The sequence below is a fragment of the Marmota monax genome, unplaced genomic scaffold (genome assembly GCF_021218885.2).
Source record: "Marmota monax isolate L192 unplaced genomic scaffold, Marmota_monax_Labrador192_F-V1.1 WCK01_AAM20220418_F8-fsc00007, whole genome shotgun sequence".
In the NCBI taxonomy this organism is placed as follows: Eukaryota; Metazoa; Chordata; class Mammalia; order Rodentia; family Sciuridae; genus Marmota; species Marmota monax.
Window position 1 is genome coordinate 5,179,583 of NW_026692781.1, and position 25,360 is coordinate 5,204,942.

At 32.7% G+C, this 25,360-nt stretch overlaps 1 protein-coding gene and 1 non-coding gene across 10 annotated transcripts in view; both read left to right on the top strand.

Moving 5' to 3' along the window:
- Ubr3 (ubiquitin protein ligase E3 component n-recognin 3) overlaps window positions 1-25,360 on the top strand; it is a 228,214-nt gene that overhangs the window by 134,841 nt on the left and 68,013 nt on the right. For 5 of the 9 annotated variants that reach the window (XM_058580166.1, XM_046447325.2, XM_058580167.1 and 2 more), the window contains 5 exons: window positions 1,316-1,449; window positions 5,743-5,853; window positions 10,289-10,501; window positions 11,817-11,953; window positions 18,011-18,096. In XM_058580166.1, coding sequence (XP_058436149.1) covers window positions 1,316-1,449; window positions 5,743-5,853; window positions 10,289-10,501; window positions 11,817-11,953; window positions 18,011-18,096 — 681 coding nt within the window. Of the gene's footprint in view, window positions 1-1,315; window positions 1,450-5,742; window positions 5,854-10,288; window positions 10,502-11,816; window positions 11,954-16,590; window positions 16,723-18,010; window positions 18,097-21,071; window positions 21,178-25,360 lie in introns of those variants that run through there. The other 4 variants (XM_058580168.1, XM_046447327.2, XR_009227002.1 and 1 more) reach the window with 3 other exon arrangements.
- On the top strand, window positions 7,663-7,735 carry Trnaa-ugc (transfer RNA alanine (anticodon UGC)). The gene has a single exon. It is a non-coding gene; the product is annotated as a tRNA-Ala (tRNA).

The window sequence follows — 25,360 nt, forward strand, 5'->3', positions numbered from 1 at the left end:
GCCATATTGCCATGATTTTTTTCTTTAGTATTCTGAGATATACCGACAGACACATGCACACAGACACATTCCTTTTTAGAAGAAAATTATTGACATCATAACATTATATCCCTAAATATTTCAGACTGTATCTCCTAAGAACAAGGATATTTTACATAGACATAGCGCCATTATACCAAATAAATTTAATATTAATAACAATGTACTGACGATTCAAATTCACTCAGTTGTCCAAATATTTTGTTTTTCTTATTTATTTGAAAAATAATAGGTCTTTATATTTATGTGGTACAGGGTGATGTTTTGATGTATGTATACATTGTAGGAAGAGTAAATCAAGCTAATTGACTTATCTGTTACATCACCTTTTGGCATTTCTTGTGAGAACTAATATTATTTTTATAACAGATATTCCTTTTCTTGATCCAGGATCTAATAAATGATCATGTATTGCTTTTTGTTGCCATTTCTTATTAATCTCATTTAATTTTGAATAGTCTCTCTAGCCCTTTATTAAAATTTCAAAGAATCCAGGTTGGTTGTTCCATAGATGTGTTATTATCTGGATTTGTGTGATTGTTTTCTCATTATTAGATTCAAGTTAAACATTTTTGGCAAAGGTATTACCTAAGTGATGTTCCTTCCATTGGCTTCACATTAGAAGGCACACAATGTCCACTTGTCCCATTTTTGGTGATGCCAACCAAATTTGATCCCTTGGTTAAGGTGGCAAGTAATCGGTAGAATAATATTCTAAGACCTGTTTATCTTTTTACCATTTTACTTGGTGTTCCTTGCCTTAACCAAAGAATATGTCATCTGTTAACTGTCATTATTCTTATTGATACTTCGTTTTCTCAAATTTGACCTGTCTAAACTCTGTCAGGTTCTCATGAAACTGCCTTCTCAGTGTTTGAACCACTTCCTTATTGTTCACAATTCTAGGCTCACTTTGAGCTTTTCCCCAATCCTGGACAAAGGCGCTTTCTCCAAAGATCTCTGCTTTCTTTTTGTGAGAAATAGTGTATTTAGGAATTAAATTTGTTTAGGGTTTTTCAGTGGACATATACTTAAGAAACCATCTATCCATCCATACTTTTGTGTTATCTTGAAAAGTAAATATTGACATATTAGTACCTTTATTTACTCTGTAGAAGAAAACTCAAATGCCACTCTTTTTTAAGGTCCTAAGAATATTTTAATAGTGGAAAATTTAGTGTAGTTTGTGGTAAATAATCTGACTTTTCTTGGAGAATCAGGTATGTTAGTTACTTAATGAGTTTTTTTTTTTTTTTTTAAATCTATGTTGATGTAGTTTTGGGGCAGTGCCGTGATAATGTTGAACCAAAAAAATTGCCCATTACTGAAGAGGAGCAGATTTACCCTTGGGACACATGTGCAGCAGTTCATGATGTGAGGCTTTCATTATTACAGCGTTATTTTAAGGATGTAAGTACTTTTTTGGTGAACAATATTTTAAACTGCAAAGTTGATGGTGATTTCCCTCCAGAGTTTTATTTTATATTTTCTATTTCTAATGAAATGTCATTCTGATTTCAAATCTGAAAGTAGCTTACCAGGAAAAGTTAATATGTGACTAGAAATGAAAATCTGTTAATAAATAAAAATTTCAAGCAATAAATGTGATAGGTTTATTTTAAATGTTCATTGTAAAGTATTCACAGTTCAATTTAGTGGAAGAATGGGTATTAACTCTAAAAAAATTTAGATATGGTGTGAATTAGATAAAGTGTGATTATTTTGCCAAGATTTTTGCCTCCTTTTACTTTCATTTAAAGATATACAATAAAATCTCATTATAGTACTTCTAAAATATAATGGAGGGGTAGTCATGCCTTGTTGTGAACTTAGTAGGTTTTTTTCCAGTTCTTGCATCTAGATGCTGTAGTACTCAGAAGTGTTTCAAGGCTTTGAAGATATAGTTTAACATTTTTTAAAAATTTTTATATCATTGATGTTTCCTGTCTGAATTATCAAATGGAGTTTCCTTTCCTGTGCTATCATTTTGAATCAACTGTGTCTTGTGATTTAAGTAAACGTATGATAAAGGCTTAAAATACTTAAAATATAAAACATTATTTTTAGTTAGGCTACATATAAGATGATTATCTAGAAAGATTTCCAGATAGAACTTTTTCCTTCCTTGTAAATCTGTTGGTTTAAATAGAAGAAACACTTAGAATAGGTAGGAGACAGAATACTTAATTAGAAAAAAACAGTAACTGACAGTAATGATAAGAGCTAGAATATAACGTGGTTCCATACTATATTGGACTAAAGTTTATGGTGGTTTCTGGAGGTTCTAGTTAGGGAGGCATTGTGTAGAGTAGAAAGAGTCCTAGACCAGGAAAAAAAAAAAAAGAGATTTCATCCCAATTCTGCTGTTTCTAAGCTATGTAAGCCTGGCTAAATCCCTTAAAGTCCTCTAAAACTTGATTTTCTCATCTGTAGAGAATGGTCTTTCCTGCAGTAACTCACCGGGTTGGAGGTTCTTTTAGATCACCTTTCCTGTAATACAGGTCAACAGAAATGTGAAATGATGTTTTTAATATTCACAGAAGCTTACTTAGGGGCTTAGATTAGGTTTTATAAGGCAGTTCAGTTTAGGAAATGAGGACTATGCTTCCATACATTTTCATAAGCTATAAAATTAAATTATGGTTAGCTTGTAAGTAACTTCTGTGCATATTGCACAAGGGTGCACACACATTTTCACACTTTTGAAATTCCTTATTGTTTGAATTTGTTTACAGAGTACATATGTTACATGACTAATCAAAGACCAATATTTTCTTCTTTCCTTCCTTCTTTCATACTGGAGATTGAATCCAGGGTGCCACATCTGCAGCCTATTTTTTAATTTTTAATTTTGAAATAGGGTCTCACTAAATAGCTGAGACTGATCTCTAACTTGTGATCCTCCTGCCTTAGCCTCCCAAGTTGCTGAGATTACAGTGTGCACCAGTGTGCCTTGTTAAAGACATTCTAAAATTATATTAAGTTCTGCTTTTGTGCAGTTTTGCTACATCTTTGGTTTGATTTTATATTTTGGTCATAATCCTGGTTTTAATTTTACCATCTTGAGTCACTTTAAAGTAAATGGATAAAGATAAATGCCAAAGCCAAATAGAAAAACATTTTTGATTTAATCAAAATATAGCCAAGACTTAAGAGCATAATAATTATGAGGGAATGGATGATTAAATAAAGGAGAGAAGGTCTGGGTATGTCTTAAAAGCCAGAGTAGTTATTAATTCTAGAAAAAAGGTTCTGTTTTTTTTCTTTTTTTGAAATAAAAGGGCACTCTGACCTGAAATTTGAAAATTTGAATGGACCTGAACTCTGGTGTTTCTGTTAGTGATTATGAGATTTTTATTCCAAATCAGTACTTTTGTGTACTTTCATAATAGTTATTTTGTGTATATATGACATACTCCTCAGATGATATGCCTTTGGAGGTCTAAGGCCATTTCTTATGTTGGTTTTATATCCTCTCAGAGGCTCGAACATACTCTGTATTATAGATGCTTCCTGGATTTCTTACTGAATCACACTAAACAGAATGCCAGTTTTATAGCTAGAATAGACTGTATAGAACAGAAGAGTAACTATTATTGGGCACTGGTATTGATTTTAGAATTAAACTGTAGATTCTGCTCTCTTTACATCAAATGCATGCTTTTTACAGAGTTGACATGTAGAATTTAGTTATGTAAGACAGTACATTCACTATAGAAATTGGAAGTGTTATATATGGATGATGTGACACATTAGAGGGACAGAACCTGAGCTTTGGAGTCAGGTAGACTTGTTTCATCTTGGGCTCTACTGCTTAGAGCTTATTGATCTTACTAAATTTTTCATTCTTCTCTTAAAAAAGGGATAATTCCACCTACCCTAGGAAGTCTTAGTAAATACAGAAGTTGTCAAGATTTAGTGTTAAGTACCGATTACAGTGACAGGCAGGCACATAGTTGAAGATTCTCTAAAATATTAGTCTCACACTAGTAAATGCTTTCCTCTACTTCTGAATGTAGCAAACTCAGATAAAATATCTATCAGTTATATAGACAAATGACTACTATTTTCATTTTTAAAAGCTAACCACTTTTATTAAAAATAGATTCATTATCTTGTTATAGTATAGTGACAGAGAGAGCAACTTGTTTGTTAACTGACTACTAACCATTCTAAAATAATCTAACACCCAAATCTGCTTCAATTTCAAGTAGCTCCAAAACATAAAACAGAGATGAGTAGGCCTTCTGATTTTTTTCTGATTTGTAACAGTAGAAGCTTGCTTACTTGCTGTGAGTATTTGATTTATGTCACTGCACATCTTTAAATCTGCTGGGAAGGCATTTTGCACTCTGAAATATTTTCAACTTTTACATACTTTTGAAGAGTTGTGATCTAAAATTGGAACTTTTTCCACTATCATTTAAAGTTCATTTTGATTGGGCGTGATTTCAAGCACGGATGATCCTAGCTGCTGGGGAGGCTGAGGCAGGAAGATTGCAAGTTTGAGGATAGCCTGGGCCAACATAGTGAGACTGTGTCTCAATAACATGAAAAAATAAATAATTTGGTGATTTTACATATATAACTTTTTCTCTAAAATAAAAATAAAATTTAAAGGTTTAAATTTTATTTTAACATGTAAGAACATGCTTAAAAATTTGATTCGATAGCTTTCAAGTCTTTCTTTCAAGTTAGATCTAGTCCTTACATTGCTCTGGCCTGCCCATTTGTTTACTATAGGCTCTAGAGGGTAAATTAAAGTTCATGCCCAAATGTTGTTTGACAGAGGCCAAATGGTGGAAATTCCAAGCAAGAGATTTTGAAAAATCTTAAGCTTGTCTATAGGTTGAGAAGAATTTTGGAACCCAATGTCGTGGTATACAGGTTAAAGGCTGATGTAGAATGACTCTTATTTTTCTAACATGGTGACTAATTTGATTGTGGAGTTTTTAAACTGAGAGGAAGGGAAAGATTCATAGAAAAGATGCCATGTTAAGTTTTTGACAATGATTTTGTGTTAACTGAGGGACATCAAACTGGAAATTTCTGGTAGGCTGTTGAGATTTTGTTTCAAACAACCAGACAAGATATCCAGACTTACAGGGTAGTAATTTCAACTTACTAATTACTTGCTTAGGGAGAATGTTTTCATGAGAAGAACAGTAGCAATAAGTAAAGAACTTTGAGGAGTAAAAACATTGAGGGGGCAGGTGAAGAAAAAGAGTCTTGGAAGAAGGCCTAAGAAAAATAGTTAAAGAGAAAGGAAGAAAACTAAGAGAGTAGCATTATGGATGCTAAAGGAAAGTAGGCATTTAAGGAAAGCAGTTGTTATGTCAGATAATACAGAAAGATTAAGTTCCATATAGAACATATAAAATAATCAACAGTATAGTTTATAGTGAATATATACAATATTGAGAACTTCTCTTTTACAGGATGGAAAAAGGCTAGTTCATAATGTGTATTCTGTTTCCTAATGAGTGTACATATTTGGGGCCTGAAACTTCATGGTATTCTGATTTTAAAGATAACTGCCTTAGGGCTGTCCAGACAGGTTAGTCAGATATTTATTTATATCACAAAACTACAAATGCCACATCAGTATAACAATATGAAATCATGTAGAGGTTTGTGAGGATATATTTAAACATGTTTATACATCTTTAACTTTTTTTTTTCTTTCTTTTTTTTTTTTTTAAGAGTTCTTGTCTTTTGGCAGTATCAATTGGCTGGGAAGGAGGTGTTTATGTACAAACCTGTGGCCACACATTACATATAGATTGTCATAAATCTTACATGGAATCATTACGGGTAAGTTGATTGGAAAAAAAAATTAAAGATGTGTGTATCTTTCCATCTTCATAACATGTGCATCCCAGTTCCACCTCTTCAGCTTGAGTGATTTTCATTTTTTTACTTGACTTTAGCAGTTGACTTCCCTGTTGCAACTGAGACTTTGGTATAATTACTTAGAAATATTAACCTTTTTAACATCCTACCATATCATCTTATTATATGATTCCTCAAATTCTCTTATTTTCACTCTCATTAGATTTTTTTTTTTTTTTTTTTTGGTATCAAGGATTGAACTCAGGGGCACTTGACCATTGCGCCACAATCCCCAGAACCTATTTTGTTTTTTATTTAGAGACAGGGTCTCACTGAGTTGCTTATTGCCTCACTTTTGCTAACATTGGCTTTGAACCTTCGATCTTTCTGTCTCAACCTCCTGAGCTGCTGGGATTATATTGTGCCCAACTTCACTAGGATTTTTTTTTTTTTTTTTTTTTTACCCTCTTTACATTTTTCCTAGTAAATTACCTCTTGTATTACGCCTATTCTGACTTTACTAGTCATTTAATCTGTCTCCCCTGATTTTAGATCTGGGAGGCTTGCCCTGCTAGAAAAATCATAAAAGTAATTGAACTGTTATCACAAATTTATGATTTCCTATAATAGTGATGTAGAATCATGAGTTGTAAATATACATTTTAATTCAATTGTCTGTCTTTGGTTGCTTTCTTCTCTTCTCCTCAGCATCTATTCTAAACCTTTGCCTCTCCCATCCCATTTTTTCCCCCCTAAACTCCAAGATCTTTTTTCTCCCATTAGATTCTGTCTCATATTATGTCAACAGGAAAACTGTCTCTTTGTCATACATTTCCTTGGCTTCCTAACTTTTTAAAAATTCCATAATAAATGATTCCATATTTTAACCCATTCTTTCTCTTTCTTTTCTATTCTTGGAGATAGTATTCTTTCTTCTGTTTAGGAATAACTTTTCTATGAAGGTACTCTATAATCTGAGCTTGCCTATTACATTATCTTTTATCAACTTAGCATTAATAAGTTCACTAATAGTTCTTAATCACATTACACATTTTCCATACCCCTATATTCAGTTGTTCATTCAATAAATATTTGTTCAGTGTCTGTAATGTTCTGGTACTATGATAGTCATTGAAGATACAATAATGAATAAGACCTGTGTCCACAACAGTTGCAGTATATGTGCTAATTATTATGAGGCATATACAGGATCTTATTGGAACATCTGCTAGGTGCCAGAATATCTAACGAAATAAGATAAATGAATGATGAGACATGAGCCTGGAAAGAGAATTGGGACCAGATTGTAAAGGGCCTTGTGGCCCATGTAAAGAATTTTACATATAGATTCTTTAGAGAAAGTTATTAAGGGCTTTTAAATAGAAATATGAAATGTCCACAAAGGTCATTTTGACAGTTGCATAAGAGAGGGGATTAAAGGGGCGTAAGAAGAAAATGTGATTATAACTGTTTAGGAAGTAAATAATGGTGGCTTGGACTTGGTTATAGTAGTGGAGATGGAGAAGATGTTATAGATTTGAAATACATTTAAAAGGATACTCTTGTGGACTTGGTGAGAGATTGCATATAGAACATAGGGAGAAGGAAGGAATCAGGATGAAAGATGATGGTGATCATTGAAAGATTTTGATTTGGAATAACAAGGTCTCACGTTAGGTGCTAGATACATTAGATCTTGTGTAGCAGTGTGGTTGGGAAGCTAATTAGGAAGATCAGCAACGAGGGTAGGAAGAATAAAGTGGCTGGGAGAAGAACTGAAGGGAAGGAGCTGGGGATATAGCTCAGTTGGTAGAGTGCTTGCCTTGCATGCACAAGGCCCTGGGTTCAATTCCCAGCACCCCCCCACCCCCCCACCCCCACCCCCACACCAAAAAAAAAAAAAAACTGAAAAGACTTATTAATTATGTGCTTTTAGTGGGAGAAGGCAAGGAGCTAAAGGATTGTCATAACTCTTCTTTCTCAAAAGGGGGCAGTGGTAGGGTAGGTTAAGGAACTTCGAATTGGATATGAGAAGGCTTCCCAGAATGTTGGAGAAAGATTATTAGATAATATTTAGGACTCAGTTGAAGATGGAATCCATACGTGGCCAGAAGGTATTTTATTTTTCTTTATAGCATTCTGTTTGTATATAGAATTGGATAAGCTATACTTTGCATTAGTATTGTGTAAAGGTTTTGTTAGACATGAAACATGGAAGGACATACGGAAGGGAGTGGGAAATATTACCATGAGTTTTTGAAGTGATAGATCATAGTTTATAGGCAGAATAGAACAGACCTTATCAAATAGAAGAAAAAGAAGGGAATAAGAAGTAGGATTTGGTGGTCAAAATATAAGAGGTTTGAATTTAGTACTTCAGATAAGGAACAATTTTGGTTCACTATAGGACAGGCTGTGGTCATGGTTAATAGGTGCTAGAGTAGAACAGAAGTCAAACCATAAAAGCTCTGAGGTCAAGGAGCAAAGGGACTAGGGTATAAGATTGGTTGTGCATTTATTCACTAATGCTGAATGGAAGGGTGGCAGGACTTGTAATGATTAGGTTTGATTTAGGTACCAGAGTCTTCAATGGTGAGGGTAGAGGGTGATAGTGAAAAGGAAGGAAAAGCATGGTATCATGGCTAAATGACGTGAGCCACAGATGAGCCTGCAGGAGTACCAGGCCAGCACTAGAGAGGATACTGAATTATGAGGGATGTTAGAGAATGAGGGAGAGGGCTTCTGGAGAGACTTCAGGAAAGAATCTAGTTTCAGTTATAGCAAGGAAGAGAATGTAGCATTCTTTGGATTTAAGGATATGAGAAAGGTTAATCCGGGATGCCCTTCTGTGATCAGGTTCCTTGCTTCAACCTTCTAGTGCACTCTATGTGTCTTAAAAACAGCTCACAATTCTCCTTTTCTGGAAAGCCTTCTCTGTCACATTTCTCACAATATATTTTATTTGTTTAAATTTACTTTTAAGTTTTGAGTACCTTAAGAAGAGAAAATGTATCTTAACTATACTTACATGGCACAGCATTTGACATGTATAGGAATTTAGTATTTATAGAATTAGACTAAGATATGTTGTTACATTTTTAAGGACTTAAAAATTAATTTCAAAAAGTGAAAAAATAGAATTCAGTTCTTTTATTTAAAATACTTGCATTGCAGGATACAGTGAAATGAGCATTAAGTCAGCTGTTCAGTTACTTGTGTTTAGCAGTTAGATACCTTAGAAGACACATCACACTATTTTTATGCTTAATTTACTTTCAAAAGTTATCTAACCTACATCAAAAAACATGAACATTGGATAAACTACTCCCTCCCTGCTGGGAGCCATTAGCCAAGTAGGTATGACAATTTCCTTGCCAGCGTACCCCATTTTGCAGTGACATTGAATGTAGGTGACATTGCTCAAGGACCAAGGCGGATTAGGGTGTTCCTGGTTTAAGATAATCGTGTTTAGGGCGTTCCCAGTTTAGGTTCCAGGTTTAAGGTTTAAGATTATTCCTGCTGGGAATAGGGCGTATCCTGCTGCCTGAGTTCCCCTTGAGTTCTCACGGGATTCAGAGTATTTTTTGAGAGATAGAAGCCCAGTGGAGGTGGATTTGGGCAGAGAACGTGGATTTCCCCAGAACGTGATTGTAGACGGCTGGTGTGAGTTCGGGAATAAAGAGTTGCTGTTTGAATCTACAAGCTGTGTGGTGGCTTGTGATTGTGTGCCCAGCTAGACTGCGGCATTTGTGCCCAGCCAGACTGCGGCACCTCCCTCCCTCCCTCCCTTCTTTCCACCAGGGATTGAACTCAGGGGCACTTGACTGAGCCACATCCCCAGCCTTATTTTGTATTTTATTTAGAGACAGGGTCTCACTGAGTTGCTTAGTGCCTTGCTTTTGCTGAGGCGGGCTTTGAACTTTTGATCCTCTTTGCTTAGCCTCCTTAGCCTCTGGGATTACATAGATCATAGTTTACAGGCAGAATAGGACAGGCCTTATCAACTAGAAGATGTACCACATGTACCACGGCGTCTGACTCCATTTTTTCTTGTAAATTTTGAAAATCGGGGTCTGGAGAAAGTGGAAAGTGACTCACCTTATGTGGGTTTTTAAAGGGTTTTTAAAAATCTTATATCCATATTTCAGATTGATTGAATAATTTTTTTCAATGTTTCATACTGAGAGTGGAGTGAGATACTTAGGCAGTTAGTTCTTTGGTGAGGACAAGCTGTTACATAATTACTATGATGTAAGAAGTGATTTCCATAGTTAAATAAGAGATTGTTTTTACATGACATATTTTAGAAATGTCTTTCTTTGAATGGTTCATTAGTTTACTAAAAAATTTGGTGGTATAGTTTTTATTTTCTGTACATGTGTGCATTATATATCTATGTGTTTGTTTCATCTTTTAGAATGACCAGGTTCTTCAGGGTTTCTCAGTGGACAAAGGAGAATTCACGTGTCCCCTCTGTAGGCAGTTTGCTAACAGTGTTCTTCCTTGTTATCCTGGAAGCAATGTGGAAAATAACCTTTGGCAACGTCCTAGTAACAAAAGCATGCAAGATCTCATAAAGGAAGTGGAGGAACTGCAGGGACGGCCAGGAGCTTTCCCAGTAAGCATCAGTGTAAGGCAGAAATATCCTGGTTAACTTGGCTCTGCTTTTCAGCTTTATTTTCTTTCCTTTTAAAATTTACTCTGTACTTGTATACATTTAGAAGAAATTGCTTTTAGAGGTTTTTCTCTTCTGTTTGAGCTTGGTGAAAAACAAAAATGAAAATAATTGAAGAAATTATCAACGAAGGCTAGACTTTTCCCTATCCTATAGCATTATAACTTTAATATACATCTTCCAGGTCATGATTTCCATTAGGTATAGATACGGTTAAGCCCTTTTAAAATGTCGAAATATTTAAAAACAAAGCAAAACAAATTATATAGAGACACATGTTGCTTAGCAATGGGGACATTATGAAAATTGTCAATTGGTAATTTTGTCATTGTGAACATTGTAAGTGTACTTACATAAATTAATATGGTTATATAATCACTAAGCAATATAATTTTAAGGGACTACTATTGTACACATGGCTAATCATTGATTGAAACATCATTATATGGCACATGATGTTTAGATACATTGTAATATAATCATAAAAATATGCTCATTAGATGTATTAAGATTAAGGAGATATATCTACACATACACTTACACATTTATGCATTTACTCTGTGTGTGTGTGTGTGTGTGTGTGTGTGTGTTAGAGAAAATGTTGTGTGACCATAAGTCAGTCTACTTAACTGTGGGGTTCTGTGTAATTGAACCCATCTTTTATCTCATCTAGTAGGATTCTGAGAGAAATGACAACTGTGCCTGCTTTATGTAATAAATTTATGAAAACTGTGGATAGTTACTGACTTTTGAAACAGAAATTCATATATTAAACCTACTCAGAAGGATTTACCTCCTAGCAATTTGCATTCACAAAACAAATTTTAGAATCTGTGATTATTTTTCTTTTGTAAATCCAAAGTTTTATATGTTTTATATGTTTAAAGTATGCTTAAAGAGACATTGATATTATTCTTTGAAAAATAAACTTAAATGCAAGTCAGGTTTTCTGAAAACATGGAAATTTTATTCCAAAATAGTATTTTAATGACACCCACTTATTGGCTTAGAATATAGTTTGTGTGGATAATTCATATTTGGATTATAATATTATTGATAACAATGTAGAATCAAAAGATTATAAGATAATCTATTTCTGATTGTTTTTATCTTTATACTTTAAATATATTTATAGTGGATAGATAATGTTAAATCTATTTTGCTTTTTAACTTTGATTTCCTTATATGTTCATTTGATAAATATTCTAGTTTTAGGCTGTTATCTAAAAAAATAAATCTAAACTTTATATATATGTTTGCATTTATGTAGTCAGAAACCAACTTAAGTAAAGAAATGGAATCTGTAATGAAAGATATAAAAAATACTACTCAGAAGAAATATCGAGACTATAGCAAGACCCCAGGCTCACCAGACAATGATTTTCTCTTTATGTACTCAGTTGCTAGGTAGGTATATGTAGTATTACTTTTTAATTTTCTTATTCACTGTATTTAGTTGTTCGTTTTATCACTCAGTGAATCTTTGTTTTATTTCCACTTAAATTTATTTAAGAAAAGGAAGTATGTTTTTAATATTGGTTAAAATTATGGCTAATTTTAGAACCTCCTAGGAAGACTGAGATGTATACTTCTGTCTTTCCTAAAGAGTTTTTAATCTGAATGGAATGTTGGGTAAGTGTTATGCAGCATTATAGTATATGTGGAGAAAAGTATATTATTAATGTTTTGGGACAGATAAGTCCTGTAAAAAAAGTGGTAGTACTGAGAACTAGAACATTGTAATATGGTAAATATTTTTAATTTATGGAAGAAAAAGAATAGTAAGAAACAAAAGAACTTTATTTGCATAAGTTTAGTGAAAAATCTAGCAATGTCCTGAAAGATGACTGATAGTTTAGCAAACCTGATAAGGAAGAAGAAGGAAGACATCAGGCATGTTCTAAGCCTTTATCCGCAGTAAGTAGGATCTCAAGAAAGCAGTTAGAAATATGCTTTTCTTATCTTTCTGAGAGGATTGATTAGTCTAATTGACTGAGTAGGTGCTTAGCACCCTAAGAAATAGATCTACACAGGAATTTTAGATAGTTTAGTTGAGCAAAAATGAAGAACCATAAAAGAAGTGAGAGGAGAAGTAGACAAAGTTAGGGACTTGTAAGCACATTCTTGTAGACCCCTGAATATCTCTGGAAGCATACTTCATGTTTTGTCCAAGTAGTATTATACTAGGTAAGATTTAGGAGATCATGTGACTTGAAGGCATGTAGCAGGTTAGTGGCAGAGTAGGACTAAAACTCTGATCTCTTGAGTCAAGTTTAGTGTTTTTTCAATTACTCTTCTCTTTTTCCCTTTCTTATGCATGCAGTACATCATGGCTATTTTCTCTGATTTACTCTCAGAGCAGAGGATAACAAAAGAGTAAATGAACCATATGTAGCCTTTAGAACCCAGGGAAAATGGAACTAAGAAAAATTGCAGCAAGCAAGTTTGAGCTCAAGATAAGGAACATTAATTAGACTTGGTCTGAGAATGCAAATGCTGGACAGGGATTGATATAAAAGAATATAATGAATTAGAAAGTAATTTTATAGTCTGCATATTCCTGGACAGTTGTTATTTATGCAGCATGCTTTGGGGGAAAGTATAATAGTTAAATGTTTTCTTTCCGGAATTACCAATTATTGCATACTTGCAATAAAATATTTGAACACTAAACTAAATATTATTTAGTTTATTTAGTTATTATTTAACTTCATTAAGGTTCCAGAATTATATAAAGCTTATGTATAATATTATAATTCTAGTATTAGAGAAGATTGGGTTGAAGGTAGACCACTCTTATGCTTTATATATTTTTATATAATATACACCTCTGTGTATACACAAACACATTATTTCATTCATATATTTAGGTACTTATACCTTTCATTTTGTTAGAGTTGACCTTATAAGAAAACTCTGTTGAATAAGAATGATCTATACATGCAATTTTCTTATAGTATGATAAATAATCTGATTTAGACATAATTTAGTTGAAATTTTAGATCCTTGTTTCTTGCTTTAAATAAATAAGTAATATATGGAATAAAGCTTGCAATGATAATATGAGACTGTTTGAATCAACACATTTTAGTTTTTCTGTTTTACAGAGAAGCAGGGATAATTGTCACATGCTTTACTAAGTGTATAGGTAAACAAACAGAAAATATGTTATTCCCCCATCATTCTCTGATCCCTAATGAAGCAGCAAGACAATGATTCTGAAAGTGAAAATATATAATACAATTATCCTTTGGTTGGAATTACCCAAGACATTGCATAGTGAGGTTGCAATGTCCTAAGTTTTACTTAGTTATTACAAAGAAAATAAACAAAAAACAAATTGACTCAAGATTAACAAAACATGAATTGAAGGAAAAAAGTATGTTGTAACCTATGTGAACAGGATGTAATTTTCTCAAGATAGAATACTAGATCTTTATAATTATCTTATGTCTAACACATAACTCACTCTATAAATATTTATTCCTAAAAGGTGAGCATTAAAATATTTAGTAGCATTTAAATATTTAAGTAAAATATTTAGTAATAAATTTACTTTAAGTTGTTTAACTTTTAAATTAAAGTAACAATTCATATATATATATGTATACACACATACACACACATATATAATTTTAGTTGCAGTCAGACACAATACCTTTATTTTATTTACTTATTTTTAATGTGGTGCTGAGGGCTGAACCTAGTGCCTTGCATATGCTAGGTGAGCATTCGACTGCTGAGCCACAACCCCAGCCCCTCTTTTTTCTTTTCTTTTTCTTTTTCTTTTTAATGCTTTCTTTTTTATTTTTTTGGTGCTGGTGTTGGGAATTGAACCCAGGGCCTTGTGCACGCTAAGCAAGTGCTTTACCACTGAGCTACATCCCCATCCCTAAATGTAACAATCCATTAGAATTTGCAGGTTTATTTGTATTTGGCATTGGTAATTTTAATGGAATACAATCTTAGTTTCTCAGAGGTGAGTTTCTCTCAGTTGAATAAATAATTTTGTTTGCTCCTCAGCAACTTAAATTTTGATGTTTAAAACCAATGTTTTTGGTAACTAGCCTGGAAAATTGTTTTTTTAAATAATTGAGTTATATTTTTCAAAATTAGTACATAGTTGTTTTTTATTTTATTTGCATAGTGAAACTTTGGAGGATTTTCTGAAGGCAATAAAGAAGAGATTGCTAGAATATCTTTTAATTTAAAAATTAATCAAGATTACTTTATTCAAGTTTTAATGTATTTCCAAAATTTCCATTCTGTTGCAAATTTTAATCATTCAGATGGATTATTTTAATAACAACTCATAATTTCATTATTGAAACAATGAGTGACATGAATTTTAAGAATTGATTTTTCCAAGGATTTTTTGATCCAAGTTATATAGGGACTAGAGATATTAATGAGTAGCACTTGGCCTGTATATTGTGAGAAAAAAATAGAAATGGAAAGATGAAACATGAGTATCTGAAATGTGTTGGACAGACATCTTTAAATCACAAATGGGTAAAGTACTCAGTATTCAAACATTTTTAAAATCCTTTTAAACATGACTTTTTTCCTCCTGAAATACTTTTTTTTTTTTTTTTGGCAGTGGTTGGGGGTGGTTATTGCTGGTTTTAAGGAATATAAAAATCAGCAAGAGAAAGATAATGAACTGCAAGGAGTAATAAAAATCTTCTAATTGGTTACATACCAAAACAAAGAAGTTCTTAGTCCCCCAAATATTTTTAAGCACTTTGCTACACACCATTGGGGGTTTAGAAGCTGTATATGAAGTGGTCCTTGTTCAGGAATTTGCAGTTTATATAGAGAGACAAAACTAATAAACAACATTCTATATGAAACAGAGTACAATTTTTTTTAAAGTCATATAGAGAAATGCTGTAGAATTTCAAAAGGAAAGATAAGCAAACTGAAATTCAAAGTACATGGAAGTGCTTCTTTCCTGTCTCAGAAAGGCTTCCTGGAATAGCTAGAACTTGAGTCACAACTTTACATAATGTAGGCTGGGGTGTGGATGAAGGTTTCTGTCCCCCACCACACACCCAGAAAAATTGACTTTCTTATTCAACCAGTAAAGTGATAGATTCAGGCCTTGAATCCAGATCCTTTTTCTGGGCCTTTGGCCCTTTCCACCAGACCAATGTGAGTTTGAGCATCTGTGTACATTATTTATTTATTTTCAAATTTTATGAAATAACAGCTAGTGCTGAAGGCTGGTAGAGAGGTGAAAGACGGTGGTCCTGCAAAAAGAAGCAGAGGGGTTTTATGTGGATATATGGTATATGTAGGTTATTACTATGATGGGCTTTTAGCAGTCTTTCTTATCATTCTTCCAAATGTAGAGATTTTTCTCTTATTTTTTTCTCGCAAACTAATTTGAATATATTTGAGTTAGAAAATATACAAAATAGAATTGACTTCTTCAAGAACAAAAGGGACATAAACCTCCCACTTTCAACATATCTTTATTTGTGCATCATCCATTCAGAAACAGAAACAGATTGTTGTGACTTTCAACCAGAGGAGTGATAGACAAGGGACACATGATTCCATTTGTGTGTTTTTCACTCTAGCAAGTCTTAAAGGGATGATTTTTATATAAATGAAGTAAGGAAAAGTTGATAGGGCTTCTGAAATCAATTTTTAAAATCCCAGATATTATTACATATTAACCCTTGGCTGGGCACTTTTTGTTTTTTAACATGAAAGAAATGTTGTACAGGAGTTCTTCCAACCAAAATTTATTTCAGTAAATTAGATTTAGTAGTTTTATTTCAAGTATCCTTTAAAATGAAATTCCTAGTAACATGTTTATCATCCTTTAAAGTATCATATATGGTGATTGAATAAAAAGAATTGTTTTTATATTTATATATTAGTAAGTATTTTTGCAAATATGCTGAAAAAAATTGACATTCTGGTTCTGACATTCATTTGTGAGAATTGTTCATGTTTTTGGTTAGTATTTTTAAAAATACTATCTAGGAAATCAGTTTTTATAAGAGAATATAGCCATTAATTTTTTTCTACAGATTAGGCAACAGAAGATTTGTGAAAACAAAATGTATTGATCTCATTTATATTCCCTTGATGAAGGAACACATGCTGGTCTCCGCTCGCTTTCTGTCCACTAATATGAAATCCTTGTCCCTGCTTCCTTGCTGGTAGGTTTTTAGAAGTTCAGTGAGCAATGCAAATCGCCTGAAGGGTGGAAAATTCCCTTGTCACACAGATGCCCTTATCAGCAGCAACCAGATGGAGCTGTGAGCAGGAACATTATCAGTGTTAAATTGCTTTCCCCCCACCCTGATAGAAGGATTAAAGCATTCCTTTAGAAATGGGTGGCAAATGTACAGATTTAGGAATATTAATATTTTTAATAATTTGCATTTATAAGTAAATCTGTGAAAATATCATTTCAAAACATTGTGTTCAAAATTGTAACCAAAACCAGTTGAAAGTATTTTGTTTTTAATAAAATAGGATATAATCTTTCTTGAATTCACTTGCAAAAAATAAGCTTGAAACTTGCCCCTCATCCCCATTTTAAGATGGGAAAATATCTTACTGCTAGAGTCAAATACATATCTTGGATATAAAGTAGTTAATTCAGTTTTAGTCATAGAAAAAAAAGGTATATTTAAGTTTATAAATATTATTGAAATAAAACTCCATTTAATTTATAATCTAGAATTTTATTTATTGTTTTGGCTTTTTTTTTTAACTGTTGTTGAGTAAATCTTTAGATTCTATGCAGTTTAATTTTCAAAATGTCAGTTTACTAATTACTACTCTATAAGTTAATAATTGCTGAATAGCTTAATTTCAGATCTTTATATGAATTAATACTGATGTTTAACAGTGTTTATAGTTACACAGTATATTTTAATTACTATATTTGTAGAAGTCCATAAAAGAGACTGCTATTAATTATGTTTTTATTCATAGCCATTTAGATATCAATGATTTTGTTTCTTGATATTGATTTCCAGATACCATCTAAGCTTCATGAGTGATAATCATTTCTCTAGCAGAAAAATTGGTATACCTTGTGTTTTGTGTGACAATAACTACCCACCTAGTGGCTGACCGTTGGAGTACAAATTCTTTCATCAGATTCATATTGTAGGTTTATGAAATACGTTGCAGGTTGTCCCCCCTCCCCCTTTAGTCCTAGTTTTTAGTATTTGCCAACATTTGGGACTTTGCAACAATGACATGGTAATGTGTACAATTTTTTTGCAGGTGTAAATATGAACATATAAGTAAGGATGTATAAGTCGTTTCCTTTTTAGTTCTAAATATCAGATAAAATATAATTATTACTGATACTGCAGATAATAAAGTTGAAGAACTTTATTATTTAGGTTGATTCAGACATGTCAATAAAGCAAATTAAAAAGGATCTCTTCAGCCTAGTCATGGAAATATATTTTAATGCTTTACTTATAGAACCAATTTGGAACTTGAATTGATTCATCGAGGAGGCAATTTATGTTCAGGTGGTGCAAGCACAGCTGGCAAGAGGTCTTGTTTAAGTAAGTATTAAACAATGTTAAATTTTTAAAAATTTCTGTTTATATCATTTTTATAAGCACATTAGTCAAAGTGGTCTTTGGTGTATTTTCTATTTCTGTTTATGATAGATATGATCAATTTTGTTAATAATATAGTTATAAATAGTTAATCTTGAGGAGAGGAGAAAAAGGGAAATACCGAGTATTATTTGAAATACTGGGAAATGATATTGGCCAAATTACATTTTTATACCATGTGCATATACAAATATGTAACAGTGAATCCCACCATTATGTATAATTCTAATGTACAAATAAAAATATGGACAAATTATGCCTCAGAGGCATAAAAATTGCATTAAAATAATTAATCCTGTACTTAGAAGAATCAAAAATATTTGGCTCTTTCTGTACTAAGATTGTACAGTTTATAAATACCATATTAAGTGATCATATTTACATTGGTTCAAAATTTTTAAAATGTATTATTCTCAGGTATAAAACATTATCCTCAAACTTAAATTCTTTTAAAGAAATTTTACATTGAGTTGATTTAAGAAGATATTTTTATAAAGAGGATTTATGTTGCCTATAGATTCTTACTATATTGTTATTCCTTATAATGAAGACTCTTGTTATATTTTGATGTATATATTAAAATATATCAAAATTGTGGATATAAAATATATCAGAATTTTAGATTTTTGCTTTTAATTATGTGTTTATTTTATGTTATAAAACAAGAATGATTCTTCATTATTGTTTGTGAAAGTATATTTGAGAGAAAGTTTGTAACATAGTGGATTTTTCATGAGCATGTTTTCTTATGCTTATTAGTATGGTTTACTCATTGTTTAGAGAATTAATGTGAATACTGCGAGTAATTTTTTTTAATGTCACAGTGTAGCTAATTATTGACTCCAAATTACTGGAGTTGAAATATTGCCTAGCATGATGAGTATAGGAAAGTATAGGAAATTAAACTGTTTAAAATACGTAATGAAGTTTGAAAAATGAATATATTTTCTCAAATACTAAAATAATAATTATTAATATTATCAGTTCATACTGGCTTTTAACAACATATACATGTTATTTAACAACAACAAAAAAAGTCTATGTAATTTTGACCAATTTTAAAGCAAAGAATTGACCAAAAGTAACTGAAAATTTCTAACATAAAGATATAGACATGAGGGGGCTGGGGTTGTGACTTAGTGGTAGAGCTTTTGCCTAGCATGTATGAGGCACTGGGTTTGATCTTCAGCACCACATAAAAATAAATAAAATAAAATAAAATGCAGTGGTTTAAAAAAATATATAGACATGAAATTTTCACCAAGTTAATCTTAAAATTTTTATTGTTATAGGTTTTGATATTTCATTTTGGATTAGCACTGATTCCTTGAACTTAAACTTTTGGAAGTTATTTTTTAAATGAGTATTTAGTATATATTGACCCCTTGATGTATGTACCTATATCCTAATTATACTCTGCACTTTTGTAATAGGTCTTAAAGGGGAAATTGTTGCTATAAAGCGGTTTTAGATCTGTTTGAATTGGTAGGTACTGTCAATTCAATTAAATAAATGAATTTTTCATGTTAATTTATTCTTAATTGATGTTTGATATTGGATGATAATGTTCTAGAAATTGTTGTTAGAAAGTAGTTAGTAAAAAGATTTCAATATTTTAAAATTTCAATGTTTAAAAAATATTGATTTCATTTCATTTTTTCCCTCTGAAGTGCTTATATTTATTCAGAGACTTGTAAATGTTGCATTTTTCCAGAATTTTGAAAACAGTAATAAAATTCCATTAGTATTCACTTCAGTGACTAGACTCAATTTTAGTTTAAAGAATAAATTGATAGTTCCAAACTTTTGTTTCTTTGTTTTCCCCTTTAGTGAATAAGAGATTATAATGTGCCAGTACAGAAAAGGTCATGATTTAGTTCATCCTAAATATAAGTTAATATTGCTTTTAGTTTTCATATCATTTATTATTCAGTTACTTATTATGTTATTTATGCTAATATTTATGAAAGCTTTTCTTCTAAGGCTTTTCTGTAACATATTGTATATTATATAAACCTCTCTATTTTGTAAATATGTAAACTCAGTGTATTTGTTATTTACTCAAATCTAATTAAAATGTAGTTTAAATTGAGCATGAGGACTTAAATTAATGTTAGGAGGATCTTAGAGTATAAGTCCCCCCTGCCCCAATCTTCCAGTGGAATTTTAGTAATATTGTTAAGCAAGAATTCTGTCCTTTTCCTAGGGAATTCTCATTTGTCAGTATTTTTCTTTTCCTATTCATGGCTCTTCATTACATTTTAAGTATCTCATTTTTAAAGTGTATTTTTTTTCCATAATATCTTTTCATAGAGTAAGAGCTTCATTAATTAAGCAAGTGATAAAAAGAAGTTTTGTTTTTATCATTCTAAAAACACTACAATATGTAAAAATAAAGTAATAATACTATTAGAATATTGTTCCATCACAACTTCTTGGTGAAATTGAAGATTTTCTAGTCTGGAATAACTTTTAATAAATTTTGTCTGGAAAGGATTGAGCAATGCATGATAAGAAATTATGGAGATACACGCGTGTATGCACACTCGAGGACACCCCCCCCTCAGAAACACAGTATTGGGGGGGGGCATTAGGAGCTTAGAGAAGATTGATATTTTTACAGTAATTAAACCAGAAAATATTACTTGTTTCATTTATACTGAAGAATCAAATAAAAGTAAAACAAAGCCATTCAACACATACATCTTTAAACAAACTTTTAAATAGTTGAGGTAAAGTTACCAGTGTTTGGGAAATTTTTCACAATTAAAAAAATTAGCAAAATTAGTTCACATAGTAGCATACTATGGTATTTTAATAATACCTTACTTGAAGTTTTAGAGTTTGTAAAGTGCTTTCACATAAATTATTAATCTTTAGAATGACAATGTGAAATAGGTGTTATCTCTTTTTCATAGAAAAGGAATCTGAAGTTCAGAGTGATTGCCTTGCCAAGTCTCACACAGCTGGAAAATGTCAGAGCTTGCACTTGAACCCAGCTCTTCTGACTCTAAATTCAGTTATGTAAGACATATTCCCTACTCTTAAGTGTTCCAAAGGGTATAGAACCTGTAAGAACTTTTATCCATGGGCTTAGTCAAAGACATTCTACTGCACACTGCTGCTTTGGGATCTTTCTTGACTCTGTGGTGCTAACTCTTTTGCCATCTATTTTCTTTTGCTAGCCTTTCACTGAGAATCCTAGTTTTGTTTTGGGCTACCCCTTCAGACATTTTCTCAAGTCCTAAGTCCCCTGGAGAGCAATTAGTTCTCCTTTATTTCTCACTAGTTTGCTTACTGGTTCCCTCGAATCCTGCTGCAAGCCAGCTGTGTCAGCTTCCACATGGCACTGCTTCTAATTCCTGGGTCAGAGCTCTAGTCCTCCTTATTCACCAGGGAATGTCAGGCATTTAGAACCTTACATCCAGTGGATTGGATTGGTCCTAGATCATTTGTTATAAGATAGAAAGTGTTAAGTTTTAATGATGCTATGGATAAAGTTCTAGGATATTTAAAAGATTTAGGATTATATCTAGCTGATGGAGTAGTGAAGCTTTGGTAGGTGTGTTATTTTAACAAGACTTTGAAAAATAAATGAGATTTAGGGTTTCTGTTAACAAGTTACCATGTATACTGATAAGTACTATCAACTTGGCTAGCAACAGATGTAGGACCAAGCAGCTGTAAATATTGAAAACATAGCTTTTTATTAAATAAAAAATGTTTTTGCTGGATACAGTGGCACATGCCTGCAATCCCAGTAGCTCAGGAGGCTGGGGCAGGAGGATTGTAAGTTCAAAGCCAGTCTCAGCAACTTAACAAGACACTGTCTGAAAATAAAACATGAGAAGGGCGGGGGGATGTGGTTCAGTGGTAAAGTTCCCCTGGGTTGGATCTGACACACACACACACACACACACACACAATGTTTCATTGAGGTTACTCTGTTTATTTCTTCTTTCAAGTGATTTGAAAGTAGATATGAAATGCCATAGATTCTAGTGAAGTTCACAGGCTTTCAGCAACTTTTTTGCCATGATATTTTTAGTGTATTTCTCAAGAAGAAATTGTTGAAACCATCAACAGGTATCATTTGATAAATTATTAACTTGGGAACATAATATAAAAAATATTTTGTTAGAACGCCATTTTTCCATATGTTTAGGTATGAGACTTTCTGCTCATTACTATAGTTTAACTTTAGTCACAAAGTTCACATCTCAAATGCATTCATTTATTTTATATAGAGATTAGAAACTAAACTTGAAGGCTGGAGATATAGATCACTAGTAGAGCTTTTACTTAGTATTCTCAAGGCCCTGGGTTCAACCCCAGCACTTCAAAAACACAACTGGCAAAAGCCAAACAATAGAAACAAAACAAAATAAAAACAGGAAAATCCTTTAACCTTAGAGAGGCTAAAGTAAACTCTTGTTTTGACACTTTCATTTGGGAAGTTCTGATTTACTTCATTTTGATGTAATTTATGAACTTCTCAAGAAAGACCTTATCAAAATGGTTTAGGGCAAGTCATTTAACCTCTTGGTTCTGTTCCTTATTATATCCAAACAGGGTTATTTTAAGAATTCAAGTATTATAGATTCAAAATTTTGACATTAGTATTTTTACTACTGCAACACTGTCATCATTAAATTGGTGTGTAATAAGGAGACAGAGCAAAAATAACAGTAATTTTTAGCTCACTTTTCATATTAGTTCATTCAGACTGCATAGTGAAATAGGCTGGGAGGCTTATACATAACAGATTTATTTTTCACAGTTCTAGAGGGAGGTCCAAGATCAAAGTTCTAGTAGCTTCTTATAGTTTAGTTCTAGTGCTTTCTTATAGACAGACATCCTCTTACTGTAACCTCACAAGGGAATGTAAGAGGATCCCTTTTGAGCCTTTTGTAAGGGCACTAATCCCTTTCATGACCTAATGACCTCAGTACCATCCATGACCTTTGGGGTTAGGATTTTAATGTATGAATTGGGGACAGAGTTATAAACATGCAGTCCTGTGTAATTTTTTAAAAAATGTTTTAAGGCACGTAACAGTCTATTGACCAGTTAAGAGATAGGTTAGGAGCACAGGCTTGGATTTATTTCCATTGCATAGTTTATCTATTGTGAATAAAATACTTTGTTAATTTTGGAAGGTTGGGAGGTGAAAGGGGAGTAAGAATACAGCATGAAAATTTGAATTATATGGGTAGCTTTAATTATTCTTTTAAATCTTTCTGAAGGTTCTGTGATTTGTGGCCCAGGTAGCCAAAGCTTTGCACATTATAATTTGAGCATTCCAGGAACTGAGTACTACAACTAATAACTTCTGCAATCAAGACATAGGGATCCTCACATCTTACTTGGCTTAGGCCAGGGCAGCTCCTTTCTTCTGTAGTGTGATTGGACGTTTCCCACCCAGTTTTCAGTGAACTGCTTAAATAAGACACAGATTCATGGAGTGTGTCTTTTCCCATAAGGAGAAAATTAGGAGTTCTAAGAACTGATCTTTGTCATACCCTTCCTAGTACTGTGGAAACAGTACTGTGACCCTCTTACCCAATATCATGTTGTAAAGGTGAGAAGGGAGGCTATTAGATGGAGTACAGTTTGCTGAAGCTAATATTAATACATGTAATCCTTGAAGCAACCAGAGAAGGACAGCATAATTTGTCTGGAAGTGGAGGTATAGGAAATCCAGGAGACAGGAGAGGAACACAGTATAGGAAGTAGGAAAGTACTAAAGATAACCTTTCCTTCAGTATATCCCCTCTTCCACTTGGAGGGAAAATACCTCTCTAAAGCAAGCAAAACTTCCCTGTCCTACCCACAAACTCATGTGTCCCCTTATTGACTAGAGGCCACATAGAATACAGTGCTGGAAAGAACAGTGAGTTGGAGTTAGAAGACCTGGATTCTAGTCCTATTTGTTATCTGTTGACTTTAGGAAAGTCACCGAACTCCATTTCTTATTGTGGGAGTGGTGATGATGAAACCTGTGCTGATATTCTGATATACATCTATCATGGTTAAATAAAGATCAAATGATACTGGATAAAGGAACTAAAGTATTTTTATATAATCTCTTATTTTGTTACATATGATAATTATTAAACTTTCCCTTTAACCCTTTAAAATTCTACTATAATTGCCACTTTTCTCCCTGTCCTGCCTTGCCTGGAATGCTTAGGAGTGGCATAGGGAAAGGTGAGTTAACTCCTATCACCAAAGAACATTAGCCTTCTATCTCTTCTTTCTTCTTAGAGCTGTTCCCAGGCCTCATTTGAGGAGCTTACTCCTGTCTTTCCATGGCAGATGTCTCAGGGATGTATGGAGAAACCAGGGGAAACTGGCTATGTTGTAAGAGGTGTATTACATTCATCCTGTGTTAATTGGGTCAGAGCAGTTTCTTCATTTTGATTATTCAGTTACAGACAAATGGAGCTCCCTACCCACTATGGTATTTCAAAGAGTCATTTGGCTAGTTGAGATTTTTTTTTTTTAACAATTATTTAATCGGTGATGACTAGTGATGACTAGATTGGTAAAACTGCAATCTTTTTTAAAAATTATTTTTAGTTGTAGTTGTCAATACCTTTATTTTATTTATTTATTTTTATGTGGTGCTGAGGATCGAACCCGGGGCCTCGCATATGCTAGGCAAGCACTCTACCACTGAGCCACAACCCCAGCCCCAAAACTGAAATCTTGAATGATCTGGAAATAGAGACCCAGTTAAGTTTATCTTAGGTACATTTCAACAGTGGTATAATTTAAGATAGAACCAATTTATATATGTCTTCTCTTTAATATATATTTATGTCTTAATGGCTAGTGTGAGTTATTTTTTTTATTTTTATTTTTTTGGTTCTTTTTAAAATTTTTATTGTTGGTTGTTCAAAACATTACATAGTTCTTGACATATCATATTTCACACTTTGATTCAAGTAGGTTATGAACTCCCATTTTTACCCTGTATACAGATTGCAGAATCACATCGGTTACACATCCACTGATTTACATATTGCCATACTAGTGTCTGTTGTATTCTGCTGCCTTTCCTATCCTCTACTATCCCCCCTCCCCTCCCCTCCCCTCCCATCTTCTCTCTCTACCCCATCTACTGTAATTCATTTCTTAGTGTGAGTTATACTAAGAAATAATCTACTCGTTTTAGATTTCTTGCATGTTTAGAAATAACTGA